General features: G+C 39.5%; 3 protein-coding genes across 3 annotated transcripts; 1 reads left to right on the top strand and 2 right to left on the bottom strand.

Annotated features, from left to right (window-relative positions):
• Positions 1–581: 581 nt before the first annotated feature.
• On the bottom strand, positions 582–4,328 carry LOC121251948 (protein FAR1-RELATED SEQUENCE 5-like). Its single transcript, XM_041151369.1, has 2 exons — positions 4,053–4,328; positions 582–3,382 (listed from the first exon to the last, which is right to left on the bottom strand). The coding sequence occupies exon 2, from the start codon at positions 3,373–3,375 to the stop codon at positions 853–855; it is 2,523 nt and encodes an 840-aa protein (XP_041007303.1). The 5' UTR covers positions 3,376–3,382; positions 4,053–4,328; the 3' UTR covers positions 582–852.
• Positions 4,329–5,197: 869 nt separating this feature from the next.
• Positions 5,198–8,459, top strand: LOC121253643. The gene is made up of 4 exons (XM_041153634.1): positions 5,198–5,813; positions 6,277–6,451; positions 7,763–8,040; positions 8,221–8,459. The coding sequence occupies exons 1-4, from the start codon at positions 5,343–5,345 to the stop codon at positions 8,326–8,328; spliced, it is 1,032 nt and encodes a 343-aa protein (XP_041009568.1). The 5' UTR covers positions 5,198–5,342; the 3' UTR covers positions 8,329–8,459.
• Positions 8,460–10,257: 1,798 nt separating this feature from the next.
• Positions 10,258–12,759, bottom strand: LOC121252497 (succinate dehydrogenase [ubiquinone] iron-sulfur subunit 2, mitochondrial-like). Its single transcript, XM_041152185.1, has 2 exons — positions 11,748–12,759; positions 10,258–10,687 (listed from the first exon to the last, which is right to left on the bottom strand). The coding sequence occupies exons 1-2, from the start codon at positions 12,401–12,403 to the stop codon at positions 10,510–10,512; spliced, it is 834 nt and encodes a 277-aa protein (XP_041008119.1). The 5' UTR covers positions 12,404–12,759; the 3' UTR covers positions 10,258–10,509.
• Positions 12,760–12,955: the final 196 nt, after the last annotated feature.

Genomic DNA, 12,955 nt, shown 5'->3' with positions numbered 1-12,955 from the left:
AACTCCAAGAATGGAGCAGCCATTATTAATAAACTTAAGATAAAAATCATGCGTGTCATAGTTGGGAAAAGAAACAACATATTTTCGTGGCGTCCAACCAGGGTTGAATTAATAAGAACACACTTTTAGATAGTCGTGGATTGATTCTACTGTGGCCCCTGTAATAATTTGAATGGCAAAGGAAGGGACATCTTAAAAGAAATCTAATCACACAGCTTGGGTTGATGATGATGCAAGTGTGTAGAAATTATGGATATCCGTAATTGGATGATGAGAAAAAGGGCGAATAATTCTTTGGAAATATACTTATATATAGCCAATCCACCTTTCATTGGAAATGGAAAATGGCCAAAACAGTGAAATTGTCATACGCACTTCAATGATCCCTGCATTTCTTTCACTTGATGGAAACAATCATTTTTTTAATGAGTGCCAGTGTGAAGAGCCGCCCTCGCTGATTTCAAATGCTCATCTGCAGCATCGGGCAAAGTCGAACATTACGATCCCATTGAATGTTGAAAATGGTTATGCTATGGATGTACTAAAGAAAGGTGGGTAAGAATGAGAGAGAGAGAGGGATTAGCAGAAGATGAGAGCTTCACATTCATTCAAGCTTTCATGATACAACCAGAAGAAGGTATACGGGATGATATTGTACAGTATTGACATAAATTCAGTCAACAGACTGCTTCCACTTTACATTGAATTTTCTCCAAGGAAATTGAAATGCTCAAGTCAAAGCTAGCAGCCATTGCAAATAATTCAACTGTCACAAGTCACAGATATTTCTATCAGCAATGTTTCAGCCAACTTGTAATCTTCTAATGCGGTGCTCCAAATTGCCGTTTTAATTCAGACTCTTGCATCTTTTGTCCATCTCTTCAATATGTATTTGGTCGGGAGCAGCTTTATATTTCTATAATCGAGCACTTTTAATGCATGGCTGCACAAAACTCCCATAAACTCGAATTTCATACAATTGCAGGAAACATTCTCATCAGCAGAATTAAAAGTAACTGTGTACTCTCGCAGTTGTCCATATATGCTGAGTTTGTACTCAAACAATGACCCATTCTCAGTGCATTGGTTGACGAGAATATTGAGGCATGTTTCATATTCTAGCTGGAACAATTCAAAAATTTCTGGCGTGTAAGTATCCCTTGCCTGCTTCAACAGAATCACATCCCCCATTAGTCTTGGCATTCGTTGGCTCATATCATAATTAGCTTCTAATTCTTTGTAGTGCCAATCATTCACCACCTTTCCAAGATGTTTGAGAAATGGAAGCACATCTAAGTCAGACTTCAGATACTTCTTTAAGTTGGCAGTAAAATTTTCACGAAGTAGTGCACTTTTGATGTCAGCACAAAAGTTATGCCTTCCATATGCTACAGCCCATTTCTCTCTACATTCAAATATCTCACGCAACCACTCGTTTTCCCAAAGACCATATGCGTCTAGCATGGCCTTCCATGCATTAATGAAATCCTCCTCTTCCTCTTGGTCAAAAAAGCAACAGTTTAAATCATTGACGAAAGATCCCGAGCCCACAGACAAGTCGCTCAGTTGTTTAAGCCCATTTTGGTACACATGCCATACACACATTCGATGATGTGTTTCAGGCAATACTGAACCAACTGCTTCAGTCATTGTTGCCTCATCATCTGTGAGGAAAGTCTTTGGCTTCTTTCCAGACATTGCTTGAATGAAAGTTTGAAACAGCCACTTGAAAGATTCAACAGTTACATCATACAAAAGCGCAGCACCAAAGATCACCATTTGCTTATGATGATTAACCCCAATGAAAGATGCAAAAGGTCGGCAATCTCTGTATAATCTGCAAGTTGTATCAAAGCAAACCACATCACCAAAGTCACTGTAATCCACCAACATCTTTGCATCAGCCCAAAATACATTAGCTATTTGACCATCAGCATCCAGTTGGATGGCATAAAAGAAAGAAGGGTTTTTTAAATGTTTGCTTTGAAAATAGAGTCGTATCCTTTCTGCTTCTCCCTCTTTCATCTCCCTCATACGTCGGAAAGGCAGTTTACTTTTATAATCAACGGGATCATAACCAAGATCCTTGCAATCTACAACTGTCCTACATAGCAATTCGATGGCTGATTTTGGCCGAATCTTAGAACCATAAACTAAATTGTCATCCATGACTTGAGCTACGGCCAGTCTCTTTTGTGATCGCAACATGCGAACTCTACATGCAGCCACAAGCTCATGATTGTGCTTTTCTTCAAAGTGAGTGACACGATATTTACCATCAGGCTGACGAGAGATAACCAGTTGAGCCAAACAGCCGATTCTTGTTTCCTTTCGAGGTCTCTTCACATTTGAATCCCGTTTGTCTTTCTGTCGAAAACCTTCTCTAAAACAAGTAAACCGTCTAGATGCCACAGCACCATCTATCTTACTCCTATTTACATAATCTTTCCGGACGCTGAACCCTATCTGTCCAGCATATGTGTTGTAAAACTTGTATGCATGATCTTCTGAATCAAATCCCATCCCAAGTTTTGGTATGCCATCCATTCCAGGATGATTGGCTAAGTCAGCTTCAACCGCTTGAACAAAATCTAATCTCTTTTGTGATGGTAAAATATGAGCTGTAGATGGCGTTACAAACTCATGATTGTGTTTTGTTTCAAAATGAGTGACACGAAACTTGCCATTGGGTTGACGGGCAATGGTCATATGGGCCAAGCAACCAGTTCTTGTTTCCTGCCGGGAGGATTTCCTTATGTTTCCAGTATGTTTGGCGGGCCGATAACCTTGTCTATAACAAGTGTACCTTCTGGATACCACTGCACCACTTATCCTACTTTTGTTTACAAAATCTTTTCGAATGCTGAAACCTTCTATAACAGCATATATACTGTAACACTTGTATGCATCATCTTCTGATTCAAACTCCATGCCAACTTTTGGTGCCACATATCCATCATTCTCACCTTTTACATTAATACCAACTCCTGATACATCAACAGATACAGCATCTGGGCTCTGACACTCAAACTCACCAACAACTTCCATATCAAACTTGTTAACAGAGGAGTCATCTGGGGTCAGACTGGCCTCACCATCAATTTCCCCTTGACTCTTGTCAAAAGAAGAAACACTTGGGGTCTCAAAATCATGCTCACTATCAATAACCACCTGACTCTTGTCGACAGAAGAGCCATTTGGACTTTGATACTCACGCTCATCACCATTTACCACCTGAATCTGTTCAACAAAGGAAGATTTGGGGCTCTGAGATGCCTGCCCCGTATCACTCGCCAATACAGTTGATCTTTGACATTCATTTTCAATATCCTCTTCCGGTGCATTAGTTGTTATATCAGGCTCGCTACTGTTCATATGAACTTCAGTACAAGTATGCAGGCGAAAAAAAATTAAAAAAAAAAAAAATGAGAAAAGCATACAACAGCAACTTAAAAAGTTCATCTTAACAAATTTATCAGAAGTTATGCAATGTAAAATATAGTCTAGCATTGAACATAACCAGCAGATTCAATAACAGAGTGCAACAGGAATCAATCATCTACCCTCTACTTCATGAAGTATAGAGTAAAAGGAAACCACATAACATTGTTGCCAAATTCCAGAGAACAGATACCATACTCCCACCACGTCCCCTCGGCGGAGTTGAGAACCAAACTGAGCTAAAAAAAAAAAAAAAATGGAGCGAAATTGATTCCTAGTTTTTTCCTCCTTTTTGGCCTGAAGACCAACATGGACACGAACGTCTGAGACTCTGTACGCATGCATATATAGCAAACTCTTATACCCAAAACTAAACCAGAAATTTACGGCATCAAACACGAAAGGGGTAAAAAAACCCATATAGAACCCAATATAAATTACAAACTAAGCAACAAGAAAGGCCATGCTGATTGGGGTTATATTATGCTCAGTTCAGTTCACTCGGTAAATAGTGAAATTAGGCAACTAGCACCATGTTGTATATATTTCAGTTCTCATCCCAGAATTGAGAGAGAGAGAGAGAGAGAGAGATAGCAGGGGGGTTAACCTGAGAGATGAAAGCGAAGGGAAAGTGGGGAAAATTCCGCTGCGACGGTGGCGCGAACTTTGTGATGTTCCGGTGAGTGCTGATGTTTTTCAACGGACCAGATTTGTTGTGGTCTTGGTGAATGGTCGGATGCGTTAGCTAGGCACCGCAATCGGAAGAATTGTAGAGATTTTTGGGCTTCTCACAGCAGTCAGCAGTTTGTTCAGAGAGAATGGGGAAAGGAGGAAGGGAAATACGTACGGATAGAACCGCACGTGGGTCCTGCGAAGGTTCTTTAGTATTGACGTGGCAATTTTCTAGTGGATATACGTAAGTGCTACCTTAAGGTGCTGTTTGGACGGTACTGTAACATGCCATTAAGTGATGGAGTAATACACGGTTGATCCCTAGCACATCTTACGTGGGTAATTTTTTTTTTTTTTTTAATGCAAAACACATCACTCAATTATCTACCCCTCTCACTCATCAGCTCTCAATTCGATGGAAACCTTATTCGATTCTCTTCAGCTCAGCCCGGCATTGCCGTGCGCCGTCCAGTCTCACCACCACTATCGGCAATTTCCTCTCACGCTGGCGACCAAGCCGGCCTCTACCGATTTCCTCTACGCGCAGCCCTCTCTCTCCTCTGCGGTAACCCAACTGAAATGGGTTTCTCTCCCCTTGCACCGTCGTACGTTGCCATCCAGACCACCGCACCTCTACCACCTCTCGCAGACTCAGCTATCACGAACTTCCATCTCCCTCTCCGTCGCACACATGCAAGCCACCCATAAATGGTGGGTTTCGCATGAGCTCGTGGTCATCGACGGCCCTATCGCGGCCATGCGTCGGTTCTAGCCCCATCGAACAGCTCTCCTGACCACCGCGACTTCTCTCCAAGCTCCTCCGAGCTAGCCAAACCCTCCACCTCTCTCTCGCTCTCTCTGTCTTGAATTCGGGCAATGGGTGTGGGGGGAGGGCGGGCGACGAGAGAGGAGAGAGAGGAATTTCAAAAATAAAATGTATGAAATGAGAGGGAAGTGGGTTTTGTTGTAAGGGTATTTTTATCATTTTAGTATAGTGTGTTTTGGATGATTCCAAATAGGAGCTGATGTCAATATTATTATCTAGATGCAAGTAAAAATGTTTTTTTTATTTTTTTATGGACTTTGATTTCTCACCTTGGGCCAAGGAGAGCCCAGTTCATCTCCAAGAGTCGAAGTAGCCGAAACCCTAGCAAGCTCAAGAACACAGTTCTAGCAACTAGCAAGTACGCTCCGAGGCAAAAATCCATAACATACAAAATTCTGAATCAATGGCCAATTCGCTGATGAATCGAACCCTCAACTCACTCAGAAAAAACCCCAAGTTTCTCACAGCAGTTTCGTCACAACCCTACACGCGTCTTTTCAGCTCGTCCATCGCCACCGCCCATGACTCCCCATCCGACGACGCTTCTTCATCCTTCTCATTTTCATTTGACGTCCCAGAAGACGGTGATAATAAATGCAACAACATCAAAAGAGACAGAGATGACAGCATTTACGTCAAGGCGTCGAGCTCGAAGGCTGAAATGGCGTCGACTGTGACAATGCCGATGTCGTTCATGACGGGGTCCATAGTGGGTAGGAAGTTCTACAACGACGTGAAGATAAGAGAGGCCGATGATGGGATTGGGTGGACGGTGATGCTTGATTATCGGACTCTTAAGGCGCCCTCCAAGAGGCCCCTCAAGCTCCCTACTCTGCCTCTTGCTAAGGCCATTGCTGCTGAGTGGCAATATCAGGTTAGTGCGTGAGCTAAATTTAGGTTAGTGCGTGAGCTAAATTTATGTAACTTTCTTGTGATTGTTGTTTACTTTTCTGAATTCTCATTTGGTCTCTTTGTTTTGTGGACTGAAGATCTTTCGGGTCTTTTTGGATTTGCTTAAAATCAAATGGGTTTTCGTCCAAAACTGTTTTTTCTTTTGGAGTTGGGTTGGCGTACTACTATCTCATCTGAATTGGGTCTTTTGTGGGTGTTGTGGGTTTACGGCGACTCAAATGCTCTTGAGATTTGATTTTGTGGGTGTTGTAAGACGTGGGCTTTCTTTCGTAATTTTGCTTGTTTTGGGAGTTTTCTTTCGTATAGAATGTGTCTTGGTGTTTCTGAAGCTATTATAATCTCTCATTCCAAAAAAAAAAATCATGAAGTTATACTTGTGTTAATTAAGAATTTTTTTTTGTGAACTTGTATGTTAATTGCTGTAGCAAACAGATGGGATCAGACCCTTCACAATGCCTCTAATGAAACTTGCTTGTACTGCACTGGATAGAGTTCCTCTTACGCGAGCAAAGATTATTGAGAATTTGATGAAGAAATTTAATCAAGATTTGGTCTTTTGTCGAGCTCCAGAAGATAACGATCTGACACGTGGCGTCTATGGTATGTATTTGACTTCGTTCGATACTTCTTCAATGAATACTGGTTGAAGGCCATAAGTTGGTGCCAGTGGAATTTATTTTTTACCCCTCCAATGATAAGGATAAAGTTCAATCTATAATAACCGATATTCAAACTACGTAACTTACCGAAGAAACCGTAGTTTGGTGGTTGAAGTGGTTCTCTGTTTTTCCTCTTCACCACTTTAAGTTTAAATTCCTGTAAATCTTATCCTTTGTAACAACTTTACTTATATATATGAATACGAATGCATACGTATCTGGTAAGGAATTCCGGATTTATTTTAGTTCTTTCATCCAAGATAACTCTCGAATTTTGATCCGTTAATTCTAAAGAAAAATTCAGAATTATGCAGAATAGAAAGCTTTTTAATATAGGATCTCTAAAATTCTCAAAGTCTTGTATATTAATGTCCATGCTTATATGTTCACTTGAAATAAACGTTATACAACCTACAAAAAATCCGAACGTTATGTCCATTTTTACTTGTAAAAAAAATCTAAACACTATACAAAACCCTCTATACCCCACTAACTTTATCTTCTCGATCTCATTTTAATTATGGTTTGTCGATGTTAGATTTGGTTGCTGAGTTTCGATGACTGCAATACTACAAGAAACAAGCTTTACGACTTACTGTGGCAAACTTTGAAACTTCAATACTTAATAGGAAAATTCACTTATGAGATAGATGTTATAGATATGTGGCTTTTAGTTATGACTTACGACTTACTACGGAATTATTTTTTAGGATTTATTTGTTTTTGTTTTACATAACTGGGTGGGCACACACATGGGGGAGAGGGAGAGAGGGAGAGATAGATGTTATAGATATGTGGCTTTTAGTTATGACTTACGACTTACTACGGAATTATATTTTAGGATTTATTTGTTTTTGTTTTATATAACTGGGTGGGCACACGCATGGGGGAGAGGGAGAGAGGGAGAGAGGGAGAGGGAGAGTACTTGTACCTATGTGCTAATTTAATTAGTTAGATTACTTCCCCATACAAAATAATCTTACTTCTGCCCGTCTCAGAAAAGGAACTGTATGGTTAAATGGTTGAAAGCCTGAAAAGTTTCTTTTGCAAAGTTCTCTAGCTTGTCATCAATGCCGACTCCCTCGAAGAAAACTGCATACCTTTCAAGGCTTTTGGGTCTCTTTTAAGAAAATTGACAAGAGTTAGGTCTAATATGGTGTTTTGCATATAGCTTCTTACACATACGGTCTTTTCTTGGAAATGGATCTTTTCATTTTAAACCTCTAACCTATCATGCCTTATATTTTTGTAGAATGTCAAGTGCAGAAAATTGATCCTTTACTTGATTGGGTAGAGTCCGAATTTGGCTTTAAGCCTGTCGTCTACTCCAGCTTTTTTGGCGGAAAGCAGGAAGATGGTCTCATAAAGGCCATAGATAACCTTTTAAAGAAAACAGATGACTGTGAATTGGCAGCAATTGATGCTATCGCATCTGCAGCACATTCTTTGATTATTGCAGTGGGGATCTCTAATGGGAAGTTGCAGATAGAGGAGGCAATTGAATTGATTAGACTTGAAGAAGATTTGCAGGTTTTCATTACTATAATGGCATTCCTGCCGCCCCCACTACCTCCCTTTTCTCTTTCTTACACAACAGACCTTAGCAATTGCTGACGTTAGGATGTAGCCCGTGACTTATAAAGAAAAAAGGATGTAGCCCGTGGCTCTCTTCCAAATTAATTATGATAGCTTTTTCTTATTTCTATGTAGGTGGACAGGTGGGGTCTTGTTGAAGGCGGACATGATGTGGATATTGCTGATCTTCGGGTACAAATCTCATCGGCTGCTGTATTCCTTGGTCTTTCTCGCAGGACATAACCCTTGTACAGTTTTTTCTATATTCTTCAATTGCTGTTTTAAGCTAGCTTTTAAGATATGGCTGGTTTGGATTATAAGATGAAATGAAATAGTCTTGGAAGAAATATAAAAGTTGAAGAAAATATTGTTAAAATATTATTTTTTAATATTATTATTATTTTGAAATTTGAAAATGTTGAATTGGAATTTGAAAAATTTGAATTGTTCATTATATATTGTGTAGGAATTTATAAAAGTTGTAATGATAAGATGATATGAGATGAAATACTTTTTGAATCCAAACAAGGTCTAGTCTTGTTTCTTTGGCGGTTATAAATCTTGACTTTGTGCATGGAATGCTCAGAATTTTGTTATAATATGTTGTGGTGGATGGAAATTGACATTGAAACATGGATACTCTGTAATTCATCTTTCTCGTAGATAATAGAGAGCATTCGTTGTACAATTGTATACTTCTACCATTAAAGCACTGGCATTGCATCTTCAAAATTTGAAAGAATATAGATAAAATGAGTTGTATTAGAGTACTCAAATAGAGGGAACTTCAAATATGAGCTACAGTATTTCTAAAGCTTTCTTCATATTTGGTGATGTACTATTCATCTTCAAAAGTAATATTTTATTCCAAAATATCATATCCAAGTACTCCATAACATTTCCCAAGTTTTTCATCTTCAAAAGTGATATATTCAAAAGTGATATTTATTTCAAAATATTAGACCCACGTTTCCAATAATAATTTAAGTAAAAATTAAATTATTAATTAACATATAGTTAGTATAGTTGCAAAATACGAAAAAAAATTATTATTAAAAATATATATACTTTTAGCTAAATTTTGAAGATAGATTTGATGAAACTAATGTTAATGCTCTTTAGGAAATTTATATCTCTCTCGCTTGAAGAAAAATTATTTCCTTGATAAAGCAAATTATAATGTGCAGCTTCTCGGACAATTACACAAGATCCATTTGTTGGTTGCATGAAGTGCAGAAACATGAGATACCTGCACAAAAGTCTCAGTGCCTTAAAAACGTACCTGCGTGTTAAGGCTGTTCTTGGCCGTTTCCTGATGTCATCACATTTACAACATGCTGGATCGCAGTCATTGTTGCATCCTATTGAAGCCAGTCCATTGTTACAGTCTCCACTGTTTTGCCATACCAAGTGAATGCAGCGGCCCTTCCTATGTTTATGCCATTGGCGTGCATGCATTCCTATATCATTTTTCATCAAATTGACTGGTCTCAAATGGAAGTTAAAAGTGCACAGGACGCGAGGGAACTGACAGCTTAAACTTAATAAGATAAGCAAGTTCAGTTACAACAATGTTACATCACCTGTTACAGTGATGTAAAACGGTTCAAGGTTTTGAGAGTCCGTAACAAATGAAAGGCGAGTACTCGCTTGAAAAAAATTGGTCTGAAACACAACGGAGACCATGAAAATCAAGAGCCCTGATTCTGCAGATAACTTCACCTTCTTGTTGATACAGTCGATGTGGTTTGGTGTAAGATTAGCCTCACCAATAATTGGTAGGCTTGTTCTATTTCTTTGATTTCGAAGGGATTAAAAAAAGGATTTCAGGACAATTGAAATTAGTTTATGTTCATCATTAGTCTCCGCTTATTTATCATCAGTATTTTGTATTTTGCTTGAACCGGTGTTGCGGAACAAAACAAGACTAATCTGTGCCTAATCTAATTTGCTCTTGCTCTGCATGCATCTGCATACCACGCCTTCATTTATCTTCTATGACAAAATGGACATTGTGAGGACAGATTCCTGCTAGTGATGATAATAAAAAGGATCCAAACACATTAAATTTGAGGACAGATTCCTGCTATGGAAAGAATTGCTTGGTCCACACAATCGCCTTACAGAAGTAAACATCTATATGAAAACAAAGTTTTGAGACTCGTGGAGAAATTCAATAAACCATCTATCTGATCACAGCTCCAGGTGGACCCACGGAGTTCCATTAACCTTTATTCCAAAGCAAAAGATAACACAATTTGATTCGCAAATTCTGTAGGTACAACTGGGATAAGGTAATACATTCGATGCTTCACGTTATTAACTCAATACACAATTCATGGCTCATCAAAATTATCCCAGAATAACGGGAAATGCGCATCAGCATCAGCAGAATGCAAGCTAGTGCTAGAGGAAGCTAAAAACTCATTTGCCACCAGTGAGTTGGAGCTGCTTGATATGGGTGATCTGTTTTCCAGGGTTCAACCCCTTCGGACAGGCACGGGCACAGTTGAGTATGGTATGGCAGCGGTAGAGCTTGAACTCATCATTTATAGCCTCCAGCCTTTCCTTGGTATATTCATCACGACTATCACTTATCCACCTGCAGCAGCATGTACAATCCACACATGAAAATCTTAAAAACTTGCTAATCACTAACAACCATGCCATATATTTTTGACAAAACAAAGAGATTCAAGGACATGCACAGAGAAACACACACATAACAAGATTTGAACTCCATCCCTTTATCACATAGGTATTTCAGTTATCAATTGCATTTCCAATTGTATGGGTAGAACTCAGATATTGCTTCAAGTAACATTTTGATCACAATCCTAACAGGCTAACAGCCAAAGAAAATGGATATAACGAGTACGCTTATCGATAAGATCACGAGTGTATAAGACCCTGGTTTGAATTCAAAGGATTTTCGAGACCAGGAGACTTTATTAAGAATTCCTGAATGGGTTATTTTTTGGTGAAACACAGTGCATTCAGGCAAAACTAAGATCATTTAGACATTATAAACGCCGGGATGACAATCTACCATTACTTTATGGTAGGGTTACCTAGATTTTCTAGAGGGTCCTCATCCGAGGCTGCATTTGGATGTTGAGATGAGTTAAACTGAGTTGTGAATAATAGTATTTTGTGGGTCCTATTGAGATAGGTTTAACTTTTTAAAATTGAGATGAATTTAACTTTTTAGATTGAAATGTATGAAGTAGATTGAGATGAGTTTTAACTTTTTTTATGAAAAATTGAACAAGTAGTGAGTTGAAATGAGTTTAATTGGTTTAAGATAAGTTGAAATGAGTTTAATTGGCTCCAACAACCAAACACAGCCTGTCGAGGAAACAAAACATCGAACATATAACATTCTCCACAGCATAGGCTAAAGACTAAATTACTAAAATACGAAAAAAATAAGCTTTTTACTAGGGAAAGCAAAAAATAATAATCATAGACAAACAGAAGAAAAATTAAAGCAATGCCATTTGCAGCAAAATAAGAAGAAAGAACCCTAGTTTTCTAAGCAAGTGTAAGCCAACCATGTTTTGAACAGTACAAATCAGAATCACACTCCATCACCTAAAACCAACAAATAACACCCAAAATAAATGACACTAGATTATTAAAAAAAATATAGAGAAGTTTACCGATTGGCGTGGAGCAAAGCTGCGGGTCCCAGATAAGACTCGGGGTTCCACCAGTAACTGGGGCAGGATGTGCTACAGCAGGCGCAGAGAATGCACTCGTACATCCCATCCAGCTTGGCCCTATCCTTCTTGCTCTGCAGTATCTCCTTCCCCGGAACGGACGCCGGGGTCTTCCTCTTAAGCCAGGGCTCGATGCTCTTATATTGGTTGTAGAAGTTGGTCATGTCCACCACCAGGTCCTTAATCACGAACATGTGTGGCAGTGGCGTGATCGTGGTGTTCGATCCGGCTGACGGGATCTTAGTGAGGCAGGCGAGTCCGTTGCAGCCGTCGATGTTCATTGCGCAGGAACCGCAGATGCCTTCTCGGCACGATCGGCGGAAGGTGAGGGTGGGGTCGAACTCGTTCTTGATCTTGATGAGGGCGTCGAGAACCATGGGACCGCACTCTTTCAGATCGATCTTGTACTCCTGGAGCTCCGGCTTCGATGGGCTGTCTGGGTTCCACCGGTAGATTGAGAAGGTCTTGAGGGTCGCGGAGGAGCGTGCCTTCGGCTCCACCTGCTGCGCCTGAGCCTCGCTCGCATGGGCCCGAGCCAGCACGAATCTCGCCGTCGAAACCCTAGATACTGCCCTCCTGAACAGACCTGTCGCCATTACTGCCTTTCTTTCAGTCCCAGATAGAGAGAGCTAGAGGAGCGAGAGAGAGAGAAAGACGGAAGAAATAGGCTCCAATAGGTTGGTCTTTTTCTTTTGGGCTTGGTGGAATAACGTCACAAAGGGACCAAAATGGGTTTTATTTATAGAAAAGAACGGTTTTAAGAATGCAGGGTCAATTTGGAGACACAGCGAGAGTTAATAATGCGCGTTACGTGGAGGGTTTTAAGCCGTTGGTTGTTATTGATATCGTGGTTTGCTCGTGGAGCAGTCATTTTGATCCTTAATTGTCACCGTCGCTTTCTCGGACCGGTAATACAACTATAGACCTAAGGAAAAGATGCACACGGCACCCACATTAATTGAAATAGTGATGCTAGGTTGCCATTGATCGTTGAACGTGTCGTGTAGGTAAAATTTAGTTTTTTTATTTTTATTTTTTTAATATTTTTAAAAAAGAAAAAAATATCAATATATTACTTTCTTAATCAGTAATTAAAAAAAATTAAATATATGAGCGATTAAAATAACAAGATAAAATGATATTGTATA

The sequence above is a fragment of the Juglans microcarpa x Juglans regia genome, chromosome 2S (assembly GCF_004785595.1).
Source record: "Juglans microcarpa x Juglans regia isolate MS1-56 chromosome 2S, Jm3101_v1.0, whole genome shotgun sequence".
Taxonomy (NCBI): domain Eukaryota; kingdom Viridiplantae; phylum Streptophyta; class Magnoliopsida; order Fagales; family Juglandaceae; genus Juglans; species Juglans microcarpa x Juglans regia.
The sequence above is the reverse complement of the archived record's forward strand: the minus strand, read 5'-3'. Positions and strand labels throughout refer to the sequence as shown.